Source organism: Fimicolochytrium jonesii (genome assembly GCF_025526975.1).
Source record: "Fimicolochytrium jonesii strain JEL569 chromosome Unknown EV422scaffold_10, whole genome shotgun sequence".
NCBI lineage: Eukaryota > Fungi > Chytridiomycota > Chytridiomycetes > Spizellomycetales > Powellomycetaceae > Fimicolochytrium > Fimicolochytrium jonesii.
In genome coordinates, this window is record NW_026515677.1 from 332,831 (window position 1) to 356,241 (window position 23,411).

The following is a 23,411-nucleotide window of genomic DNA, read 5'->3' on the forward strand; positions in this document are numbered from 1 at the left end:
CACCGATCCCATATATACTTCCCCAAACTGGCCCTCGAACATGGCACATGCAAATGAGGCATTTATGGCGGCTCAGAACACTATGTATATGTACAACAGGAAAGAACATTCACAGATTCTGGTACGCTACCGCAACGGGGCTACATGTACTGTATAATCATCTACGCCAGATAATAAACCCAAACCGCTGCACGTAATCATCTCCCCGTCTCATAGTGCAACGCATCCTCGCCCGCATCACCCCTCGTCGTCTCCCCAGCCGCGATCCCATTCGCCATCATCGGCGGCGCCCTCTGCCCGCCATTCGATATCCACGCCCCGTTCTGCGACAGAGTATCACTCTCATCGACATCCATCCCGTTCTCCGCCTCATCCTCAAGCCCCACCGTCGACGAAACCGACGAATCCGGTTGCGGCGGCGGGCGAGCGAACCGCGGAAGTTGATGATGATGCGTCGCCAGACCGTTCCGCGGCGGCCGCGGCTGCTCATCCGTATCCCTGTCCTCGTCGGTGAAGGAAGAGGTGGCGGGGCTGTCGATGGTGAACAGGCGCGCAACGGTGGGGTTGACGGGCCGCGCGCGCGGGTTGATGGAGACGAGGTGGCTGGAGCGGCGGCCGTAGTCGCGGTGGTTGCGGCGGTTGTCGCCTTCGTCTTCGGAGTCGGAGAGTTCGGTGGAGGGGATGCGGTGCATGTCGCTCATTGATTCTGTGTATTTTACATGGGGATTTTTGGATGGATGGGTCAGCTTTGGGTGCGGGTGCATGTGCGTGTAGTGAGGATGTGCAAACTTACGTGTTATGCGTTCCTCTGGGTCTTCTTCCTCGTCCGATTCGAACAGGTTGCGGTCCAAGTCGGATGGGATTGCTGTGGAGAGTTCGCGTTAACACACCGTCGTTTTGCCATTCACAGTGTTGTAATGTTCCCTACCGTGCATCTGGACACTCGGAGCCGCGGGCATATTACGGAGGTTCTCCACTATCTTCATGCTACAGATGAAGTGATGAGGCCCATTTCGATGAGTTATCTGCGGCGAATCGATGGCCTTACTGCATCCGCTCCAAGTATTCCCGACTGTTCCGATTGTCCATGTTGTTGTTGGGGATATCCAGCCGATAATTTGGGCCAAAGTACTGATAATAATCGTTGTAAGGCAGTTCTAGAAGGGGAGCCGCTTTTAGTCCCCCATTCCAATAAATCCACCATCACAGATACCTGGACCTACCGTCGTCCAGCTCTTCGCCCACCGCTAACCCAGTCTCATAGCACCAGGCCCGAGACACGTTTCGTATTGTGTAGCCCCCGCCGCCCAGCATCATAATGGGGATGTTGAACGTCTTCATGAACTCCACGGCCATCCCGTGCCCTGTATCGAACATCAGATTCCACGTCGGGCAAGATGCATAAAGCGACAGAATGCGCCCACCTTGTAATGACAAGTTGAAACACCCCAGTCGATCTCCCGCGAGTGAATCGGCACCGCATTGCAGAACGATGACTTCTGGCTGGTAAAATGCCATCACATGGCGCATCACCTGTACACGGAGGTTAAGAACATGTAGCCAAATGTAACAGCGCTTACTGAACTTACCGGCTGAAAGATCCGCTTATATGTGCTATCATCGATTCCATCTTTCAGCGGGAAGTTGACCGCATAATGCTTTCCGTCCCCGTGTCCAACATCCTGCATTCGCATCGGTTTCGACGCGATCGTCAGCAAAGCTGTTGCTCTTCCCAGTAATGGCAAGTCTCGACCTTACATTTATATCTCCGGTTCCCGGAAAATACTCGCCGTACTTGTGGAATGAAACCGTCATGACGCGGTCGGTGGAGTAGAATGCTTCCTCGACACCGTCTCCGTGATGCACATCGATATCCACGTACAGGACTCGCTGATAGTTCCTGAAAAGTGATTGTCTCGACATGAGGATTTGTGTGCTCTACCTGTTCTCCATATGAGACTTAACGTACTTGAGGAGCTCCAGGATCCCTAATACGATGTCGTTTACATAGCAGAAGCCTGATGCTTCGCACTTTTTGGCGTGATGCATGCCTCCTCCCCAGTTAATGGCAATGTCCGACTTGTCGTTGATGAGGTTCTGCGCAGCAGCTTAATGATCCACAAGGGTTCAGTTGCAAGTGACATGAACGGTCCATCACTCCAGCAAGTTCAACCCACAGATAGAGCCTCCCGCCGACAATGTCGAGAAATCGTACATTCCTTCAAATACCGGACAATCCTCTCCAACGTTGACTGCAGAGATCCAGAGGTTACACTTCGACGCTTCGCATGAAGTAGCAGTGGAACGAGAGAGGGCCTTACACTTCTGTTGCGATCTCGTCAACTCTTCAAAGTTGTCAGGAGTAACACGTTGCAGGAACTCCATGTAATCGTCAGAGTGGAACTTTGTCAGCTCGGCGAAAGTTGCTCGTGATGGTCGCTGAGCGAGCAAAAGGCGACCCCATCAGCCATCCGCTCACACATCGGGCATAGATCATGGCTGTCCGCTACGTACGTAGATTTCCATTTTCTTATACAGCCCGTAGTTCATCACCAAATTATGCGTCATTCGTATCCTATGTGGCTATAAAGGTAGAGACTGCGGCATCAGATGAAGTGTCTAAACACTAGACATACTTCGAAGCGCACATACCTTCATTGGGTGTTGAGGGCCATAGTGAAAGTTTCCGACGTCCTCTAACACGGTAAGTCAGAAAGGTCGAACATACTCCCCAGTTGGACCATTTCTGAGAAAATGATGTACCATGATAGTAGTATGATACTCGGTGCTTCTGCGCCGGTCCTGTCGCCATGTTGTGCTCGCTGCAGCCGTACTATGCGGCAACCCAGAAAACTTTCTGCGAAACCGGCTTCGGAGTCAGTCGCAGCGCCATATCATGCCAAAGCTATGATACACTCGAAGCACATACCTGCTTGCACTATTTATTAGAAAGGGTGCTGCACTTCCAATACTCCATCTACCACCTGGTGTGCGTCTTCGAGTCTCGTCTGTGAGGGTCGGTTTTCACGGCGATGCTGTCCACGCCCCAACCTTCAGAACAGCGCGCCGGTCTTTTCAGGTCACCGTCATTCCCACGACCTTTTAGAACATCCTGTTCCCTCGACAGTAACCCCAGTGCTACCGACATAGAAGTAGTACCACCGTTGCCCTCCCTCCGCCGACCTCCACTTGTCTACTGTGTCAAATAGTTCGGCCGGCGCTCCCGCAATGAACCGTTACAGTTAGGGTGGCTATGGGTGATCTCTGGTCCTTGCTAACACGGCGCTCTAGCGCTTCAGGTGAGTCCGAAGGATATCCTACTGTGGGAGCGAGAGAGAGCGTCCTCACCAACTGTTCCCTGTTTCCAGGTCGTCTGTTCAAGAGGCTCGATAGCATTTCTTCGAGGCTTTTTTATCGACATGGCTTATTTTGTGCCTCTCACCCATACCTGACGCTGTTCTTCTCGTTCGTTCTCATGTTCTTCCTGTCGTCCCCTGTTATCCTGCAACTATACGGGCACCTTACACAGCCACCACAGCCAGTACCTACGCTTCTATGGGAGACGTCGGCCTCTCACTTCTCGTCCGGTCTGTCCCACGTGAAGGAGAAGTTTGGGACAGAGCCATACTTGCGTCTGGAGCAGATAGTCGTCAACGTGACGGGCCTGCCGTCAGACGGAGGAAGCGATAGGGGGGTTTTGAGTGATAGCATACTCGCTTATGCCATGTCACTGCACGAAGCGATCTCACGGACTGTAGTGGACGGCTCCTCCGGCGGCCTGGGCAACCAGAAAAAGTTCTCGCTAGCCGACATCTGCTATATGCCACCGGGTATCGAAAGATGCCTCGTGCACTCCCCACTGGAATATTGGGGATCCGAAAGTGAACGCTTCGCGAAGGATGTGGATCATCTGGCGACGGTATCCGACAGCAGCATACTATCCTCGTTAGGGATACCGATCCCTTTAGAATCAGTCTTTAGTGGGCTGCGGTTTGATGCCGCATCCCGCAAAGTCATTGGAGCAGAGTCATTACTTTTCACATATTTCCTTTCGAGCAAACCTCCGGAAGAACAATTGCAAGCCAGAATTCCGGATGTTTGGGATAGACTATGGACCGAAGCGTTCAAAAGCACTCGGCATTTCACCACCAGCATCGGCGCGAGCGAAGCACTGAAGCCAACCGAATGGCGCTCAGACGGTGCGCCGCGTCTTCTTTACTACGAGGTACGGAAACGGCGTCACACCCCTTTCAAGCTCGGCTGTGTCATAACACTTTTCGTTGCAGTTCGGCTCATCAACGTCCATTTTCACTGGCGAATCACTTGTACTCGGCGTGATGTACATCATTGTATTTCTGTACATTTCGCTTGTACTGGGAAAAGTGGACTTGGTGAAATCCAAGTTTGCGCTAGGCTTCGGTGCCGTTATCACGGTGTTCACCGGACTTGTTATGTCCGTCGGGCTCTGCTCATTTCTTGGGGTCCAGACTTCGCTGGTGCCATGGTAAGGAGATCACGTTGTTCTAAAGCAGAGATCGTCTCAGCTGACTCGTTCACTGTTCCAGGGAGGCATTACCGTTTCTTCTCATCGTGGTGGGCATGGAGAACATCTTTGTCCTCACAAACTCGGTCGTCATGACTTCGCTCGACTTACCTGTGAAAGAACGTGTCGGCATTGGACTGAGCAAAGTCGGCGCCTCTATGACCGCGTCCCTCGGCGGCGAAATGTGCCTTCTGCTTCTCGCGTCTCTGACGAGCATTCCTACGCTGCAGGTAGGAGCTGGAGTAATGCAGTCCTTCCGTCAAACAACGTTTTGATCATCCGGGCGCCTTTCAGGAATTCTGCCTTTTTGGGGCCGTGTCCCTGGTCATGGATTACTTCATGCAGATCACTTTTTTCGTCACAATTTTGTCGATTGATATTCGGCGGTTAGAGGTTTGTTCACGCATGGAGTCGGTATCGGGTCAAGATCGCCTTCTCACGCTGTCTTAGCTGTCAGATTTGCACAACGTCCGAAGTGTAGGTGGTAATCTGACGGGACGCAGGGCATCGACCGCTACGACCGGCGCCGTGGACTCTGAATCAACAGCAGAGGACTCCACCGAGAGTGAACAATCCCCAAGTCAGAGACCTCATTGGGGAAGCTATTTAATTGTAAGTTGACTTCTCGTCCCGAAACTTGGATCAATCATGCTTACCGCTCGGTATTCGTAGATATTAGCTTTGGTGTCGGTTCTTGGACTTGGCCTATCGGGATCTTCCACATCCTCCCTGTGGGCAGAGAACAGCATCAGCGCCACAGTCTTGGGCAAGAAGGGCCTTTTGTCCGATACATCCTGTGAGAACTCCGTCTGTTCCACTGCGAATGCCTTTTGGCACATCATCGACCCTGACAGATCGGCGAAGTACGTTGAAATTGGATCGCCGCAGTATGTTTCCTTTGAGACATCGAGCGATAGGTCGTTCGCCAAGCCGGACGTTGCATATCAACCGTCGCCGTCCTCGTCATCGTTACCATTCCCTTCGAGCGGATACGCATCTCCGACAAGCGGTTCACTAGCAAGTTCACTCCAGTGGGTGCAACACGCGCATCCTGTCTTTTTCATGATCGTGGTTGTGTTGTCTCTGCTCCTCTTTGTCGTCGTTTGTTTGTTCATCAGCAGCCTTGCACAATGGGCTTCGGCAGCTGCCTCAGGGCAGTCTCTCCGACGAGACAGCGTTGCGTCGGAAGCAAGCCAGGCATCATCGTCACCACCTGAATCGCAATCAATAGATGGGTCCGCGATTGATACAGTCCCCGCCGGCGGCTGCGAGGACGTGGAATATTTGATTTCCACGTCTGACTTTGTCGTTTGGATTCAAGGAGGAGGGCAGCGCGTTCGCTATATGAACAAAGCGGACCCACAGCAAACCTTTGCCGTCGGAAGAGTTCGAAATCGCAGTCGTATTACGACAATCGCGGTTCATAAGGTGTCAGAAAAAGCAATCTGGATCGCATCGGGGACAGATTCGGGATCCGTCGAAGTTTGGGATGCGAGCGCAAAAGTTTTTCTATTGGAAGACGGCTCGCTACCAAAAGGGCGGATAACGACTCTGGCGTTTGGACCTGGAGGCGCAGACGCGTTGTTATTTGCGGGGACAGCCGATGGATCTCTCAAAGTGATTTTCCCCGCTCCACCAGGGATGTCGATAGGGCCACCCAAGCGTCTGCCGACCTACGTTTGTCGAAAGCACAGTGGTGCCATACTTACTCTTCACGTGGATTCGTACGGCACGCTTTACAGCGCCTCTGAAGATTCCACGATAAAGTGTTGGTCAGCACGCCGAAATGGATACGGAAGTCCGGAATGGATCCCCTTCCATACCTTCTTTGGTCATCAAGGCCATGTGACCGCTTTAGCATCCGATCAACAAGGTCGTATCTTGGCGAGCGGGGCCTCGACGGGCGAACTAATCATCTGGGATGTCGAGCGTCGGAGCTTGCTGGTCAAGATCGTTCCAGGTGATACTCTTGGAAGCGAGGCGCCGTCCGGGCATAACGGGCCGGTAACACAGGTTTATTTGACTCAAACAAGCGAAACGTTGACCTCCACCACTCACATGATATGCAGCGCCGCCAAGGATGAGGAAGCGATAGTATGGGAGTACACATCCGCGCGACGGGACGAGACGGGGCAGAGCGCGAACCGAAACCGTAGCACGAGTGCCCCTCCACCAATGGGCACGCGTGCAGCTTTGACGCGGAGAGACTCCTTTGCATCTCGAGACCCTGTCGTTTTGTCGAAGCAGCAGATAACCGATCTCATGGTCGACGAGAGCCAAAACGCTCTCCCACCGGCGAGCCTTCGTCAAGTCGGTCGCATACGGCAGACAGGGGCAGTCAACGTAGCTATGGCGGGCACAGTTTTGTTTGGGGTGTGCACGCGTGCTCCAGCAGAGAAGGGGGAGTCGAGGACGCAGGATTTTGGGAACTATTTAAAGTGCATCCTCGGTCTCCCCAACTCGCAACCGCCAAGCAAGACTGACGACCGTCGCGACAGCAAAGGCTGGGTATGGACGGTGTGGATGGTAGATGTCCGGACATGGAAAGGGGATCTGTCCGAGCTACAGACCGTGGTGATTGGGGAAGACAAGCTCAAAGGGTTGGGGTCTGACCCTCTTCTAGGGGTCTTATTACCGAGTCCAAGCGCGTCAAAACCGCCAGCGGAAAGCGGTGTGAGACGGCGACGTGTGATCAAAGCCACACGAGAACCGTCGTCAGACAACGAATCCTATGCGGTTCGGAAACCTCCGCGGGCACCGCCACCCTCGAATCAGTGTCGGTCGAGTAATCAACGGCGCCCTGACTCACTGGGGCCCACGTCTGCTCCGGCTGCCATGGGCCGACCACGCCACGTACGGGCTGGCTCGAACGATCATGCCGATGTTTTGAGAACATCGGACCATGAGGCAGGCTGGACGGGTTCCAGAGACCAATCTGTTCCGCGCTCGGCTACTATAGGAAAGCCTTCCGCGCCAACGCCGAACCTGGGCAGAGACCTGCTCACATCTCCGATGCCCGCGTCTTCTGGTCCCCAAGACCAGACTTGGGAAGATCAGCAGCGCAGAGACGCCAAAATCTCATCCTCAGATTCCGGATCTGGCCATACCGAATCGAGCGACCTATCATCGGCCTCCACCGTAACCAACTCATCTGACGACTCCTCAAGCTCAGAAAACGATTCTGATATCGATGATCCATGTAAGGTAGGCTGGGAAGCCGACGAAGCGCCGGCGCCTGTGCTGCAAGTGCGGTCCCTCTCGGCTTCCGACTCGGGAGTCGCAGTAGCATTTGGGAACTGCATCAAACTCATATCGATGACTGATCGGGCAGGCAGTGCTGGAGAACGCAGGAGCAGCCTCGGCTCTTGGAGGAAGTCAGGAGGGGACACTTGGAAGTGCGGCTGACAGGCTGCCATCCTCTGAGATGAACCGGCTGGGTGGCTCTAACATTCACTTGTACATATTAGACTTTGGCACGTGTGAAAATAGAAGGATTTTTGATTTGGCGTGGATTCTGATCCATAGCACCTGCTACCATCATTTTTGTCCCAATGCCACTTTTCCATAAGCTCAAACGTGTGATGATGAATGTCCGCCGTGAACCGGCTATGCAATGTGCGTGCTCAACAGTGCTCTACATAGTAGGTATGAATCACAGAATACGATTCAGGATCAGTTTGCTCCCTTCTACACCGCCGAAGAAGGCGGCACTCGCGGGAAACGCCCTGATGAGAGTCGGCCGAAGTCCGCGGAAGAGCGCTTGCGGTCCACCTTCGGCCAAGATTTGTCGGAAGCATTGCGCTAGCGATCCTGAGGATCCAGCACTAGATTGGAAGCGGGACTTCACCGTATCTGGCGTGATGATGTTAGGATAAGAGGCCTGAGACGAAGCCGGGATGCATTTGAAAAGGTCATAGTAATACCTATTGGGATGGCCACTGCAACGGAAAAGGATGAACCATATCTCGATCAGTAACGCATCCTACACAGTTAGGATAAACCATAATCTCGATCATCCCCCACAGGGGTTTTGTCGTCGAGTGCTGTCCTTACCTGTCCAATTGACCATTCCAGCGAGACCTGCCAAGTTTCCCATTCACATCAGTACAGGGCTACGGGAGCCTATAGCTTACCATTCACTTACCCCCCGACAAGAGCACAGTAGCCGGATTCAACTGAGCATCGATCCCCGTCGTCAGCCCTCTCTTAATAGCCTCATACGTCGCAAAGTAAAAGAAGCTCCCCGGCACATCCCGCATCAACGTCAACCCTGTGCCTCTAAACAAGCCCCGCACCCCCGACTGGTTCACGATATCCCCCATGACCGCAAAAGCACCCTTCGAGGCTCCCGCCTTCGCCAGCTGCAGCCGGATTTTCACTTGCTCGGCAGGTCCAAGGATGAGCGATGTAGGCACAGCTGAGAAGGCGCCTGCTAACCCGACTTGGCCCAAGCTGAGGGTATCGATCAGCTCCGCTGATGGATTCGGGTGCGCGGGGCCGCCCGTGAAGTCGCGGACCAGGACCTGCCCCATGTAGTAAGCCCACAGACACGTTGCTAGGACTGGCTATAACGAGCCGCGTTGAAATTCATCGCAGAAAAGAAAATTGCAGACACGGCCAACCGTCAGTTGTGGTGGGTGAGAAACACAAGGACCACGGAAAGAATGGCACTTCGATGACCCTTCATGAACGTACGGGAGCAGCGCCGAATACGGGAACAGCACCCTTGTAGAGTCCTCTTATTCCGTTCTCGGCAAAGATCGTCCGCATCACTTGGAAGGTGGACTTGCTGTGCATGTTTTCTCCCGACGTTTGCATCAAGACTTTCGTCAAATCGAATGGATGGGATGCCCCAACCTACAAAGAGATAGAAAATCAGCCGAAATTCCGGCGTTGGCCTTCGCAGGTACATTCGGGTCTCCCTGCCCACATCCTCGTCCATATGCTCACCATCGCGAAGCCACCACAGCCCCCCGCCAGAAACGACTTGAGCGCGGCATTCTTCTGCGTTGCCACTAATGGCTCCTTGGTTCCCATGGTGCTTCTGTCCTGTGCGCTGTCAGAACGCTTGTGCCGTCCTTGCGAGTTGCGTGGTCGGAATTTGAAAAGCCACGTTCCAGCTTTTTCAACCTTTTCGAACGCGTCGTTTACCGAAAACGACAGACGGGCATACTGCTTGAAAGGGAAGCGGAAATTGCGAGAGATCTCAAAGGTGCATATGGGGAAAAGAAACTAGAGACCGGAAAAGGAGCGGGCATACTCGGGCTGTGTGCGCGGCTTGGAGGTCGGAAAACGTCCAGCGTATGGAAAAGCGTAGGATAGGGATCAAATAAGTAGTCGGATTTTCAAATCGCAATGGAAAAGCTTCTCCACAGAGTTCTATTACTTTCAATCAGCAGAGCATTCAATGGCCGCAATACGATGTATTCGTTTATGCTCTATCTACATGCCAGACTCTGTTTACATTCTATGACTGGTGTCCAGATTGTCTTTCTATATATTTACTGGGCATCTCAAAAGGTATATACACTTTCTACATCCTCGGTACGTATACGCCTTTCAGATTTAGATGTGCTCAATCTTTGCCGAGGCGAGGGAGCCGCAGGCGCGCTTGGCAGCGGGGCTCGCCGGGTCAAGCTTGCCGGGCTCGTCGCCGCTATCGTTGCCCTCGAACGGGGTGCAGAGACTCTTCACGTCGGAGACGGCGATCGTCTGGATGGTAGCGACATCACCAAAGTTGGCATTGACACCAGCGAGAACCTTTCCGCCGATGGCGACGACGTTGTTCATCGAGATGGTACGCTTGCCCTGCTTCTTGCAGTTTCCGCAAGAGCGGTATAGCTTTCCGAAGTTCTCCGCGGCGAACCCTTCGACGTGGATGTTGCCGATTCCGTTGTGTTGCATCACTTTGTCCGCGGCGTCGCGCGCGCCTCCTCCAATAACTTGAGCGTCGCCGTCACCCTTGAACGTCAAGGCATCCTCGCAGACGGCCTCCCAGTAGACGTTGATGATCTTGCATGATCCCATGCAGTGAACACCTTCGATCTGATCCGCTCCGATCAACACGTTTTGCAGAGTGGCGCCGTCCTCTACCTGGAAAACGGCATCCTTGTTGCCGCCTTCCGCTTGGCCAGTGCATTTGACACCGCGGCCGAAACGCTTGTATCCTCCGTCAAAGACAGTGCCGGCGGGGACGATGTGGGGCGCGTTGAAGGTGACGGAGCCCTTGGCCTCGGGGAAGACGACGCCGGTGTTCAGAGGACCGCCGGAGGGAGGGTTGGTGGGGGCAGAGGTGGGCTGCGGGGGCGCAACGGTCGTGGTCGGCTTGGGCGCAGCGGTCTTGGGGGGCTTGGGGCTGCCGCCACTAGGCTTGCTGAGTTCCAACTGGATGCTTCCCTGGTTGTGAACTCCCCTGATGTCAGAGCCACCTTCGCCGGTGACGATACCGGACTGGCCGGCTCCACATTTGTTGATGACGCTCTTCAAGAGCTTCTCGATGCGTCCCTTGGAGATAGCGATGGATTCACCGCCACCTACGGCGGTAACGGTTACCTTGCATTTGCCGGAGGTCGAAGAAAGGGTCTTGCCGGCGGAGGTGAGTAGCTGGTTGACTTTGCCAGTAAGAGTACGGCCGTTATCGGACTTTAGCGTCAGCAAAGCGACGTTGCACTACATTTGAAAGGATCGACGAGAACGTGAGCAATGTGATGTAAAGACAGTCTATGGAACAACAGGAATAGCACTCACGTCGTGGAAATCCAAGGCGCGCTTCGTGCACTTGGGCGCAATGTTGATGAGCTCGCGGCTCTCGATAGCGGCAGCGCTAACGACTGCAGCGGAAGCCACCAAGGCGAGGGAGAGAAGCTTAATTTGCATATCGAGAAGGTCGTGTCGTTGAAGGTAACTTGTATGAGGAAGCCTTGAAGGGAAAGTTCCGTCAACACCGGCTCCTGCCTTTTATACATTTTGTTTCTTGTACAACAGATTGATCTCGTCATTTTCAAAAACGTTTGCAAAACAATTATTTCCAACCCCCATGGGTCACCGCTTATAGAAACACCGCTCTTGTGTCGTTCCGGTTTACAAGCCTTTTCCACCGGCAAAGAAGTGGTACCGACCGTATCATATTCCTCATATCGTTACTACCCTTGGCATCCCAAGTTGGTCTCCTGTGATGATTTATCCCATCCCACTGCCTTTCCAGGTCGGTGGAAAGGCTGTCGAGACTGTCGAAAAGCAACAATGGGTTACAACAGAATGCGTTAAATTTTGACATGATCCAGATGAATTTTGCAGCGGTCGGGACAGCAAGGAACGGCGTTGATTGGTTGCCAGCTCTTCCGCCGTAACCGGCCGCAAGTCTGAATCGTATGTGCAGCTTGCAAACGCCAGCACGAGTCGCCGGGATCCTCTCTTGGCCAATGCCAATGGGTCGGCTCTGGATTCACCACGGACCGAGATTAAGCTCCAGGGTGTTATTGGTGCACATTCAAATTAGTCTGGCCGCTCCGAAAGAACGTTCTGGTTAAACTTTTATTCCTAAAGGTTGTTTCAAGTTTTGGGGTTCAACAAAAGCGGGGCCCGCCAAGATCGCCAAAAATGTTTTAAAACGGTCATGTGGCATTCCGGTCCCAGATGATGATTGGTGGACGTGGTGCTGACGTTGAACTTCCGTCCCTACGTTCGACCCCATCACCATCTTCAAATTCCACATAACGCTTATACTGTAGAAATGTCGGAAGCAGCGTCGCGGAGTTTCAGAGCTCGGGCTCCCTTCCGAGACCGGTAAGGCCACCGCAGGAAGGGATGCCCGGGCGACATACAGCTCACCTTTTCCTCGAAGAGTCGACGCCGGAAACCAACTTGCAGCCGACCCTCGATTGGGAACTCTCGCAGGTCGAGATGATACCATCATTTTGGCCCTGCCGCGTGGAGGGGTGCCTGTGGCTTTCCAGTACGTCTTCGGAACTGAAGACCCTCGTAAACTTTTACGGAATCGCGCGACGTGAGAAGATTGAGTACTCAAATATGAGATGAATTTCTCGCACGATAGGATCGCACAACGCTTGAACCTCCCGCTGGATCTGATGCTGGTGCGAAAAATCGGCCTTCCGTTCCACGAGGAGACGGCGATGGGGGCCATGTAAGCCACACCTCTCTCGAGAGCACTTTACAATTATGCGGGACTACCCTACTTTTGTTGTGGGCACTAGCGCTATGGGCGACGTGACATACCTCAACCCAGCGATGATCGCAGCTATGCGCGTGACGGATGCACAAGTGCAGGCTGTCCTGAAGAAGGAGGTTTGAATACCATTCCGAGAACTAGGGATCCTTGACCGGCGAGAAGCCTGATTGGTTCATTTTCCCCCGGACCGAAGACGGCAGAGCTCCATCGACGGAACATGCACTATCGGCAAGGCAAACCCTATCCCGACTTGAAAGATAAGAACGTCATTATCGTTGACGGTAGGCTGTCGCAACGAAAAGACCCCAGGCCTTCTTCAACTATATTCACAGGACCGGGATCATCCACACTAGACGGCATCGCAACAGGATCCACCCTTCGCGCCGCCATCCTGTCCGTTCGCGAACACGGACCAACACGTGTGGTCGCTGCTGCACCCGTCGGGCCACCCGACTCGGTAGCTGAGTTGGCGAAAATCGCGGACGAGGTCGTGTGTCTGCAGGTGAAGGAGCCTTTTAATGCCGTGGGGATGTGGTGAGTGTGCCACGAGCATCTAGTCCTTCACTGCTCGAAATCATGCATTTACGATCTTCATGATTCCTCGTTACTCGTCATCGCGCCATGCCCCTATTCTTCCAAACAGGTATCAACTTTTCCCCCAAACAGAAGACGAGGAAGTCCTAGAGCTCCTGCACAGGGCAGAAAGCTTTGGGCGAAAGAAAGAGGAATGAAAAAGACGGCGTAAAATCCCTCCTAACGTACCCATAGGCGTGAGCAGTCTGAACTCGTTCGTTTCGGACTGAGGTGCCTGTCATGGGAGGTGTCGGTGCTCACCCTTCATGGAGGCGTTGATGTGCTACGGGAAGGGAGTGGTTTTGCGCGATCTGGTTGCGTGCGCATCGTATTGATAGGCGCCTGGTTCGGAAGTTCTTTGGCGCTGTCGCATGGCGGTGGGCGAATCGAATCTGGGAGTGGTTTGCATGTTATGTTCAGGCGGGGCCGTCTGTATTTGAACGGCCTCTCGCTTTTTGTTGTCAGCTATGCTGGCACCTATGCAACTAAAATGTCGTTGACTCTGGAAAAGAGAGTTCAATGTGAATTGTACACACCCTAGGGCGATGCGAACATGAGAAAATATACAAGAAGGAACCGCCCACACCACTAATCCTGCCGTCCACTCTCATGAACTGTCGGCGCCTCCCTCCGCTATCCGATCCACAATCTTCAAGACCACCAAATACACCAACACCGCCATAAGCAGTATCCGCCACACATTGCTTCGCACGTTCTGCCACACCGTCCCCACCACCCCAACCGCACCGGCTCTCCTTGCCATAGCACCCTCACGCGGCTGTTGGGTTTCCGACGTTTTTTTTTTCGTGTTGGGTGTTGTTGCGATTGGTGTGGCTGATGTTGCGGATGCTGGGGATGTAGCAGGTGTGTTGCGCTGGTGGAGACCACCGGTTGATGGGGAAGGGACCGGGGTCGATGGAGCAGCTGGTGTTGTGGGCGTCGTTGTCGGTGGTGCATTTGGTAAGGGAGCGAGTTCGGGTGTGCATAGTTCCGGGAATACCTCTGGAAAATTTGGTTGGAGGTCAATAATGGTCCGCAAAACGAGTTTCCCACATGGCTTTGCTATTTATGCGAGCGGATGAACCACCGCTTACCTCGGAAGCGGGGATTGCGTAGATTTATCGCATGCGACCTAACTGCGTGCAGCTTTTTCTCCTCCAATGTTGTCTTGATGCTTCCGGTTGTTGATGCGTCCTCCACCTACGTAACGGGGATCCTGGGAATGAGTCCCTATCAAGATTTCCGAACGATGTGATCCAAGGACATTACCATGAAGCTCAGCAACCCGGTCAAGATCGTCGCTACACTCCATGCCGGATTCCATGTGTTGCCTAATGAAATGGTATACACAAATCAGATCGAGTCGCTTTTGACGCAAACACAGGTTACCCCAGATCGTCGAAATCAAAGAATTTCGTCAACTCACGGTGGTAGGTAGTCATACTAAGGCAAAGCTTATAATCCGTTTGAAACCGTCCGTTTGGCGTGAGCATCTTGATATCCGGCGGGCTGAATGGGTAATCTGCGGGGAAAAGCACTTTGCCATGATATTCACCGCCAGCGTAGGGGGAGCCCGGAGGGCCGCGGATAACGTAGTGCCTGGAATTGAAATTGATTCAGGAACGTACAGTAGGCTCTTCGAATATCGACCGAATGGCAATGTCCATGGAGACTTACCACTCTAGAATGTTGTTCTCCAAAGGCTTTGCCACAATGTAAGGGACTGGATCCTTCTGTAGCACCGCATACTCCTTCGTCAAACGCTTGAGGGCTGCCTTCGAAGCCATAATTGTATTCTGTCGCTGTGTTTTCCCACTCGGAAGGTTGGGTGGCTCCGTTGTCAATCTTCTGGGAAAGCACGAAGGCGGAGCGTCTTCCAAACAGAAGCTATGCCAGAATTTCCGACGATAGAGAAGTAGGCCAACAGAGGTACGGGTTGCGTAGACCAGGTAGTGTTGCGAAAGGTCTGGCTGGTGGGGAAAGCCTGTGAAGTCTGTGAAGTCGAAGTTTGATGAACTGACATCGCAGCCAAGCCGCGTCTGCCGCGTGTTGCGCAAGGTTATATGCCTCTGAAAACCACCTGATAAACAGCCAAGCTTTCCAATCGAGAAGGCGGTGAACTGAGCTGGCCAAAGGGAAACCTTCCTCCTTCCGATATATCTGGTCGTTCCAATCGAACGTCTCGTTACTTTTTCCTACATAATCTCTGCTAGCAGGCACAAGGATCGTCCTCTCATATAGAAACTATGTAGTTCTGTCATGATGGAACAACGTACGCCGTTTGCACTTATTGGCTCAACCTACAGTCACTCATAACACTCCTATCTAAGCTACAGGATAGGTGTAGTCAGGTATCTCCGCTTCGTCATCTGAACTCCTGTGAATCATGAGGACCTTCCGATCCTAGCATCGACTGCGAAGGAAAAGTGGCGTTCTCCTTACAGCTTCGATCCTGCGTCCGTCTTCCACAGTGACATGACATAACCAACATCCGGTGCCGTCCTACCATTTACCATCGTCTTCCACAGCTTCTCCACGCTCGCCGGCCCATGGCCATTGGACAACTTGACCCAATTGTCCACCCGATCCATAGCCTCCTTCCAAGCTTTGGCCTGCAACCTCGGGAGTTGATCGCGCAACTCATCTTGACGCTTTTTGATCCACGTGGGGGCAAAGAAGATCTCCGTCTCGCCTGGGAAGGTTCCCTTGGCCTCTTGTGCGTTGGACATTCCAACGCTGACGGAGCGGCGAATGTTCGATGCGCCGATATGGTTGAATACATCGGTGGCAAGGGCCTTGCTACCCGAGACATCGACGTACAGGACGGTGCTATCCTTCGGGATGGAGGAGATCTGGTCGTAAGTGTAGATCGAGTCGTAGTACCCGAGAGACTTTACGAAGGGTACGCTGGACGGGCTCGTGAGACCGATGGTACGGATGCCGCTCGCTTGGGCAAGAAAAGCGAAGCAAAACGCCGTCTTGCTGCTCGCACTGGAAATGATAACCGTCTTGGCGCCGTAGTACTTGTTCTCCTTGAGGTAATCCGCCAAGAAGAAACTGGTCCAAAACAGGGGTCGGAAGAGCAGCATCTCTCCTTCATGGCGAGGGTCGTAGAACGGGTCGGCTGATGCGCGGAAGTATTGGTTGTAAACTTTGCGGTCCTCCGGGAGATGCTCGCGGGGGACGTAGAACCAGCCTTCCTTGCTGCCGTTCGCTGCCGCTTTTACTTTCAGGACATGGTGTTGGGCAATAGGGAAGTATCCGTACACGCGCTCGCCGACCTTGACGGCAGAGCTGTTGGAATCTGTGACGGTGGCCATACCCCAGATGGGGACATTCGCATACTTTGCGTCGGAGGTTGGGAAGAAGTCAAAGTATCTATTGCGTTTCCCCAATATGCCATGGATAAGTAGTGCCTTTGCGGTGAGAAGTTGAACAGACGGATTCGCAGGCGAGTCAGACGGACACATACCGGTATGACTGGCCGAGAACAGCGTACGTGACGTTGTTGGCAGAGAGGCCGAACGAGTCGATACGGCATAGGACCTCATCTTCTTTGATGGGACCCAACTTGACGGTGGCCAGCTTGGTCTGGTCGATGTTGTCGCGCGCAACCCAGAGTTCCTGCGTGGTTGTTGACATGGTGATCTATATTGGGTATGTACTCTTTTCGAAGTGTAGTGCCTGCCTGAATATGTTTAGCCTGCTCAAGGCCAGCGATGAGAGTCGCATGTTGAAGGTGTATCCGATGCTCCAGACGTAAAACGCAGGCGGGCTAGGTGGGCGTCCGTCAGTGATGATTCATGAAGTGTGACGACGGCGCTCAACGCCCGGTGTGTTTTGACCGCTTCCACTCGCAGGAGAAAACAAAAAAGAATCATACTCGGACCCAGGATCGAACTGGGGACCTCTGCCGTGTGAAGGCAGCGTTATGACCACTAAACTATCCGAGCTTGTGTAAAAAGTCACACAAAGTAGCACGTCCAATCATATAGTTGGAAGTTCAAGCCTGCCCAGGAGCGACTTTTTTTTTCCGTGCTTTCATGGTAACATTAATATATATGAAATCTGGGTGGTTTCTCGACCGCTGGAAGCGGTATAACCACGAACCTATTCGAGCTTGCTTGGAATACTCCCAAAATGTCCCTTCAAGCCTACAGTGTTCATTATACGCCAATCCATACCAGCGTGGTCACCACCACACATCACTGGGCGGACCTGTGACAGCGGTATGAACACTAAACCATCGGAGGTTGGGTAACATTGATCGTATATGAACTCTGGATGGCTTCGGATGGGCAGTCAGATGTATGTACAGTACACTCCAGGTCGATCCATTTTTTTCCGGTCGAATGGTTGATGTTGCGTGTCGGTGCAGATAAACCAAGCGTTCGGCCGAAGTGTGCTGTCAAAGCCCCCTTTATCGCGCTGTCGATTTTTTTTCGAACGACAGCATATGCCGTGGGGTAACAGTGCATATTCAATTTTCGCATGACTGCAGGCAACCACTTCGTCTCCATGGTTTTCATGCGTCATGGTGACTATGGTGAGCGGAGGAAAAGGGGGAAAGCCTGTTATCACCATGACGTTGGATGCGGTGCTTATGAGGGTGAGCTTGTTCCTGGCACTGCGTGGAGAGCGTTCAGGATAAGAAGGCAAGACCTTTCCCCTCCCCTGCTCTCGCAAGTCTGCTTCTTCGAGGAATTCTGACTTTAAAAGCAGAACCACCCACTCCCTGCAATCACTAAGCAAAAGAACCACCCACTGTACTCAGAAGCAAAGCATCTCTTCATTCCAATCAACACCACATTTCCACCATGCGCTGCACCCTCCTCGCAACCTGCGCCCTCGGAGCGCTCACCACCGTCCCATCCACCACCGCCTTCTGGCTCATCCCTGGCTCCAGCCACTCCCACCACGACGTCACGCCCTCCCAAGACACCCGCGGCGGCGGCGGCTTCCTCCGCAAACTGATGGGCGGCCGCACCAGCCAAGACCGCACGAACATAATGTCCGAAGGCGTCAAACACCCGAGCATGTCGTCCGAAACCGGCGTCCCGTCCGCGATGAAGGACACCTCCATGACCGCCGAAGATGAGGGCGTCATGGCCGATCTGTTGAAAGCCCTCAGCGAAATGTACACCGACCTCGGCTACACCACCACGCTCGCGAAGGAGCAGCTCTCGCGCGGGATCTACCTCCGCCAGACCGACGACGTGTACATGCTCGCCATGGACGTGCCCGGCCTGCACACCAACGAAGTCACTGTCAGCGCCGACAAGGGCATATTGAAGATCAAAGGCGAGCATAAATGCGCCGATTGGCCGCTCAAGGGCGTCATGGACGACTCCGGCAAGCCGAAGACGGACCCGCTGTGCATTGGCCGATATTACGATGCGTCGTTCACGTTCCCCAGCGATGCGGAGGAGGAGAAGGCGGAGGCGAACCTGGATGCGGGGGTGGTTAAAGTTGTTGTGCCGAAACTGAAGGGGGAGAAGCGTGGGATCCATAGGGTGTTGAAGCTGGGTGGGGACGCGGCGGGGTGGGTCTATGAAGGTACCGGCGCCAAGGCTGTTGCGGAAGCTACGACCGATACGGCTCGCAATGCGTACGATGCCGCGGCCCAAGGCGCACAACGGGTCGTTGATACCGTCATGGGCGCTGGCCGTGACACCGCGGACGGCGCCCGCAACGTCGCTGATCAAGCTACTGCTTCCGCCATGTCTGCTGCGAACGCTGCTACGAACATGGGCGCCCAGGCTACCGACTCGGCGGCTACTGCGGTGCCCAGCATGATGCCCGGTGAAGACAACAAAGGCTTCGTCGAACGTATCCATGAGCAGTACGTCAAGCCGATCAAGGATCGTATTATCGCGCCGGGCCAGGGTGGAAGCGAGGGCGCCGTTCCTGTCGTCAACAAGGAGGAGTTGTAAGATCGGCATCGCAAATCATCCACCCTATCAACCGAGTAACAATCGCTTGCGTCGGAAATGCAGTGCTATTACTGTTCATGATTCCGTTCTTTCCTCATTGTGATTGTAATTCTGTAGGTCGCCCAGTTTTGATAGCTCTCCTCGTCTTATTGTTGGTGTGCTGTTTCGGTGTTGTGTTCCAAGTTTTCGTTTCGCATACCCTCCGCTCAGAATAGTTCTTGAAATCAAAAGTCGCTCATAGTCTGCTCCAATGTCTCTCATGCATTAGTTGTGCCGTTTATGATGAGATTCATGTAAATATATTCGAAAACCAAAATTGTTTGTTGAAAGGCGATGTAGCAGGATGAATGAAGTCTATATACACCTCTGAACCCAGTGACCGAGCGACAATATCACTCGGACGGGTCAAGTCTACGTCAAATCATGTTGTATGCGCCGGTGTGCAGGAATAAAGGAGAGAGATGCAACATTGTCGAGGTTTGCAAGTGTACTTGAATCGCAAGCATCGAAAGGTGACCAATGAAGGCACGATCGAGATGGAAAAAAGTGCGGGGGATGTGGACGCCGCCTATTCGTCGACGAACAAGTGCTCCCGACAAGCCGCGTACTGACGGAACCTCTCACAAGCGTATCCCACATAATCAAAATCGATCTCCGTCTCCGCCGCCTGCATCAGACCCCACAATCCCCAGAGCAAGTTCGACGCGAGAGCGTAATGGTCGACCTCGTTCATCAGAGCCTCCACCTGCGCGTTCCGCGACGCAGTCTCGGTCGCGCCTTCCGTGAACCCTTCGTCGGCGGCGTCGAGGTAGGCGTTTAAGAAAAGCGTCTGCTGCTCGCGGGTGGGGTAATTAGAGAAATTCATTTTGTGGGGCGTTGCGCAGTGGTAGTCGGCGGCCCATTCGCAGAAGTGGTTGGCAATGTCGTAGCCGCGGTAGTTGATACCGGCGTACTCATAGTCGACGATGATGATGGAGTTGTCTTTGTGCTTCCGTAGGATGTTACCGTATTGGGCCTTAAAAGGAGGAAGCGAGGCAAATGTCAATGAAAAGGTCGAGAGTGATAGGAAACGAACAAGCACAGACAAACTCACATCGTTATGAGCAAACACCAACGGGCTGTTGACTTTGGCCAATCGCTCCTCAAGCAGTGCGATCTCATCCTTTAACTGCCTAATGTCCACAACATCCCGAATCAATCGATACCGCTCAGGTTGGTCGCGCTTCAGATCAATGGCCGTCTTAGCAGCGAGTTTCTGCCACCTTCTCAGTTTGGCCCACAGCTCGGACGTCTGTGGATTTGGTGTGCTCGGCGACTTGGGTTCCGTAGGGATGTGTTCCGGATCGCCTTCGACTTGAGTAAGGTCATCCGGGGTGCAGGAGTTGATGAGTTGATGAAGTTTGTACAGCTGTTGTGCGATTTGAATGGAGGTCTGTGGGTCTCGCATTTCTTCCTTCGTAAGCGTAGAACTTTCAACTGAAATGACAAGAATTACACCATGTTACTACAATCGTTCGTCTGAGGGGAATGCGTTCTGACCGACCATAAACCATTCGGACACTTACGGAATTGCTCGAAACGCCCATTGGCAAACACCCCGAGAAGCTTTGGGGCAACTCCAATGTCGCTCATCTTACATAACCAGAACATTTCTTTGTCACGGCTGATGAATGAACCGGCTGCCGTTCCGTACACACGAAGCAGCACCTTCGGAGGTTTGACATCACTTCCATCCTCCGCTCGTTGTGCTGGCCCAGTGACAAAATAGACACAGTTGGTCATTGCGCCGCTCACTCTGTCGATCTTTAGATCGGATGGGCTGCTGAAGTATGACCACCGGTCTGGAATGAGTTCAATCAGGCTGTCCAGGACGTCCTTTCGAAACTGCTCCTGGCTCTTCGACCCCTCCTTTCCGTGAGTACTCAATCGAACAGTCCTTTTCGACACTGGAACATTATGCTTCCGCAGAGTAGCTAGCAGGTGTGATCCGTCGCCTTCGAGATCGGAGACATCAGAAACCACCGAGTGTGTGTCGTCATCGTCTTCGGCGGTGAAGTGGCCTGCATGTGAAGGCATTGAGGGTTCAGCAGCAGAAGCGACCCCGTCCTCTCCCAACTGAAGAACTTTGACCACACGGATGTTGGCGTCGGAGGGAGAAGTTGCAGGCACGGGAGTGGAATTCTGTTGCGGCTTCTGACCAGCGATGTCGGCGCGGTCAAGAGTCGTGTCTGGCATGCTTGAGGACGAGTGTCGTTGCTGTAGTGGAAGACGAAGCGGTTGAGGCCTTGGTCTGGAGCGACTCTGTTGCAAGTTCCGTAAGGTGTACCCTGGTGGTTGCGTTCTGGACAAAAGGGGACGCAATGTGCGATTCGTACAAAATCGCAGTCGCTGAACTACTTCGGAAGTGGAGGAGCTGCAACCGGTGAGGGGTGGAAGCGCTGTGACCGGCGGCCTTGTTGAGCGGGGCAAGTGGAGGAAGCAGTGAAGATGGTGGATCTGGAGGGGACGTTGTTGGATAGTAGGCATGCCAAGAGCAAGAGCGGACGGGATGTTGCCGGGTGGGTGTTTATGTTGTTGGGCGCTTGGACCGCAACAAATGGGGCAAACGAGCGCAAGCGACAGCAGGAGAAAGGCAAGTGATAGGGGCTGCTAGGACTCCTCTTAGGGAGTGATGCAATCATGCATTCGATCGCAACTTGGGTCTCGGCGTTGCACGTGATTCTCGCGGTAGTTGTAGGTCGTAATCTTGTTTTATTAGCATCGAATCGGACGTCCCTAACGCTCGGACCAAGGTATTTTGGGATTCAGCTTACCCAGGTATCGTTCTCTGGATGTTCAGCCTGTCAATAAACAGTCAAACCTTCACGTCTCTGTTTCCTTTCCGGCATTTTGACCTAAAGCTCCGATACGCGGATCTGCACCACATACAGGCGCCATACTCAGTCAATGTGGGCCATGCGTCTGCACTTTCGGTATTTTTTTGCCTTCGTCGGAATGGCCGTGCTCGTGTCCTCAAAGGTCAGCGCTATGTGTGCGGGAACTATTCCCACTATGCTCGAAAGAGCCCTTGGGGTTGCGACCACATCTAATGCTTGAATCGCTCGTTTCTGAAAAATGCAGTTCGAGCCTGGTATGATGTTCTTTGACCTTTGCAAGCACCGTCTGGTGGCTCTCAGGGGCGCCAGACGAAGCAGAAGGTTGGGGTGACCGCTGTGATGTGCCGATAAAGCTAGTATGGAAGGCGAGCTCAAACGGCGAGCATTTCCGCCCAACTAGCGTTATCAGCACACGTACATACAGTAGGTGGCCAGATAACTGGGTACGACGGGTTCGCCAAGCCTCCGTGTGCAACCCAAAAGTCAACGACAAGGTGCCGTCAATTTGCGTACTTCTTCAGATGGGCAGGCAGGCCGGCGACTTTTGCTGGTGGCTATGGTCGGGATGATGTGTCCTTGTCGTGTCGTACCCAGATATCTGGCCACCTACTGTACATATGTACAGCAGGTAAGCTTCGGCAGATTCGCAACCAACACCGGACCACAGGGCATGTCACATGACCTGAATTGCAATCGGATGTATGTATGTAAGGGTCGTCCGATGACTTGATGGTTGCCAAGCACGGAGATCTGTGGCAATGTGTCCTGCGGCGGTTGTCAGTGCGCGTAGGTACACTGGTGTACAACGCTGCTCGGAGTATGTGCAAAAGCAGCTCGGCCTCGGCGCACAGATTCAAATTCAAACGCCAAGTGCATCTTGCGACGGCGATAAAACGGGCTTATGTGCATGATGAATGATTGGCATAGTCCTTAGAAACATTTACATCCTAGGCACCCTGATGACGCCTGGTTTTGGATGCCAAGGCACTCCTCGGCGTCCTCGCCGTCGACAGCGCAATACGTGGATAACTTTGGAGTTGCTGCCGATTGAAGGCGGTAGATGGGATGCCACCTACCGTTGCATGCAGTGTACTGTACACCAGACGCGTACATAGTCATATCTTAGGTTTCGATTTTCGAGATCCATTTTCGGCGCAAAGGACGTGAATCCTGATCTCATACACCATGACACCGCCGCGGGCTGCAGTCAGCGGACCTACCCTCCTTCTGCATGCCGATCCGCCGCGCGCTGCTCTGTCGCATGTTGCAACGCCTCCTTCTTCGGTCTACTTCTTTAT

At 53.4% G+C, this 23,411-nt stretch overlaps 9 protein-coding genes and 1 non-coding gene across 10 annotated transcripts; 3 read left to right on the top strand and 7 right to left on the bottom strand.

Annotated features, from left to right (window-relative positions):
• Positions 1-23: 23 nt before the first annotated feature.
• Positions 24-3,151, bottom strand: EV422DRAFT_39180 (histone deacetylase 1). The gene is made up of 15 exons (XM_053066857.1): positions 2,930-3,151; positions 2,764-2,853; positions 2,653-2,696; positions 2,515-2,583; positions 2,322-2,439; positions 2,178-2,252; positions 1,970-2,108; positions 1,759-1,900; positions 1,590-1,682; positions 1,425-1,533; positions 1,224-1,364; positions 1,049-1,157; positions 929-987; positions 794-865; positions 24-706 (listed from the first exon to the last, which is right to left on the bottom strand). Exons 2-15 carry the CDS (start codon positions 2,810-2,812, stop codon positions 198-200), a joined length of 1,728 nt encoding a protein of 575 aa, XP_052925914.1. The 5' UTR covers positions 2,813-2,853; positions 2,930-3,151; the 3' UTR covers positions 24-197.
• EV422DRAFT_39214 (sterol-sensing domain of SREBP cleavage-activation-domain-containing protein) lies at positions 2,930-5,345 on the top strand. The gene is made up of 7 exons (XM_053066861.1): positions 2,930-3,299; positions 3,369-4,225; positions 4,287-4,504; positions 4,566-4,773; positions 4,838-4,936; positions 5,001-5,155; positions 5,216-5,345. Exons 1-6 carry the CDS (start codon positions 3,254-3,256, stop codon positions 5,022-5,024), a joined length of 1,452 nt encoding a protein of 483 aa, XP_052925915.1. The 5' UTR covers positions 2,930-3,253; the 3' UTR covers positions 5,025-5,155; positions 5,216-5,345.
• A 2,707-nt stretch (positions 5,346-8,052) lies between these two features.
• Positions 8,053-9,683, bottom strand: EV422DRAFT_527819 (mitochondrial carrier domain-containing protein). The gene is made up of 6 exons (XM_053070233.1): positions 9,494-9,683; positions 9,239-9,400; positions 8,688-9,108; positions 8,597-8,623; positions 8,467-8,481; positions 8,053-8,395 (listed from the first exon to the last, which is right to left on the bottom strand). The coding sequence occupies exons 1-6, from the start codon at positions 9,578-9,580 to the stop codon at positions 8,196-8,198; spliced, it is 912 nt and encodes a 303-aa protein (XP_052925916.1). The 5' UTR covers positions 9,581-9,683; the 3' UTR covers positions 8,053-8,195.
• Positions 9,684-9,693: 10 nt separating this feature from the next.
• On the bottom strand, positions 9,694-11,653 carry EV422DRAFT_586846 (pectate lyase-domain-containing protein). Its single transcript, XM_053073472.1, has 2 exons — positions 11,291-11,653; positions 9,694-11,212 (listed from the first exon to the last, which is right to left on the bottom strand). The coding sequence occupies exons 1-2, from the start codon at positions 11,417-11,419 to the stop codon at positions 10,109-10,111; spliced, it is 1,233 nt and encodes a 410-aa protein (XP_052925917.1). The 5' UTR covers positions 11,420-11,653; the 3' UTR covers positions 9,694-10,108.
• Positions 11,654-12,178: 525 nt separating this feature from the next.
• EV422DRAFT_506047 (phosphoribosyltransferase-like protein) lies at positions 12,179-13,462 on the top strand (the record flags this gene model as incomplete). The annotated part of the gene is made up of 7 exons (XM_053068532.1): positions 12,179-12,205; positions 12,274-12,497; positions 12,597-12,686; positions 12,757-12,847; positions 12,925-13,012; positions 13,064-13,265; positions 13,375-13,462. 7 exons carry the CDS (start codon positions 12,179-12,181, stop codon positions 13,460-13,462), a joined length of 810 nt encoding a protein of 269 aa, XP_052925918.1.
• Positions 13,463-13,626: 164 nt separating this feature from the next.
• Positions 13,627-15,380, bottom strand: EV422DRAFT_39343 (UBC-like protein). Its single transcript, XM_053066869.1, has 5 exons — positions 14,982-15,380; positions 14,731-14,903; positions 14,574-14,635; positions 14,399-14,504; positions 13,627-14,306 (listed from the first exon to the last, which is right to left on the bottom strand). The coding sequence occupies exons 1-5, from the start codon at positions 15,089-15,091 to the stop codon at positions 13,912-13,914; spliced, it is 846 nt and encodes a 281-aa protein (XP_052925919.1). The 5' UTR covers positions 15,092-15,380; the 3' UTR covers positions 13,627-13,911.
• A 24-nt stretch (positions 15,381-15,404) lies between these two features.
• On the bottom strand, positions 15,405-17,100 carry EV422DRAFT_527846 (uncharacterized protein). Its single transcript, XM_053070234.1, has 2 exons — positions 16,777-17,100; positions 15,405-16,682 (listed from the first exon to the last, which is right to left on the bottom strand). The coding sequence occupies exons 1-2, from the start codon at positions 16,944-16,946 to the stop codon at positions 15,743-15,745; spliced, it is 1,110 nt and encodes a 369-aa protein (XP_052925920.1). The 5' UTR covers positions 16,947-17,100; the 3' UTR covers positions 15,405-15,742.
• An 84-nt stretch (positions 17,101-17,184) lies between these two features.
• EV422DRAFT_t75 lies at positions 17,185-17,257 on the bottom strand. The gene has a single exon. It is a non-coding gene; the product is annotated as a tRNA-Val (tRNA).
• Positions 17,258-18,030: 773 nt separating this feature from the next.
• EV422DRAFT_578211 (uncharacterized protein) lies at positions 18,031-19,274 on the top strand. Its single transcript, XM_053073282.1, has one exon. The coding sequence runs from the start codon at positions 18,122-18,124 to the stop codon at positions 19,235-19,237; it is 1,116 nt and encodes a 371-aa protein (XP_052925921.1). The 5' UTR covers positions 18,031-18,121; the 3' UTR covers positions 19,238-19,274.
• Positions 19,275-19,805: 531 nt separating this feature from the next.
• On the bottom strand, positions 19,806-21,313 carry EV422DRAFT_495907 (kinase-like domain-containing protein; the record flags this gene model as incomplete). The annotated part of the gene is made up of 3 exons (XM_053067836.1): positions 19,806-20,252; positions 20,331-20,713; positions 20,803-21,313. 3 exons carry the CDS (start codon positions 21,311-21,313, stop codon positions 19,806-19,808), a joined length of 1,341 nt encoding a protein of 446 aa, XP_052925922.1.
• Positions 21,314-23,411: the final 2,098 nt, after the last annotated feature.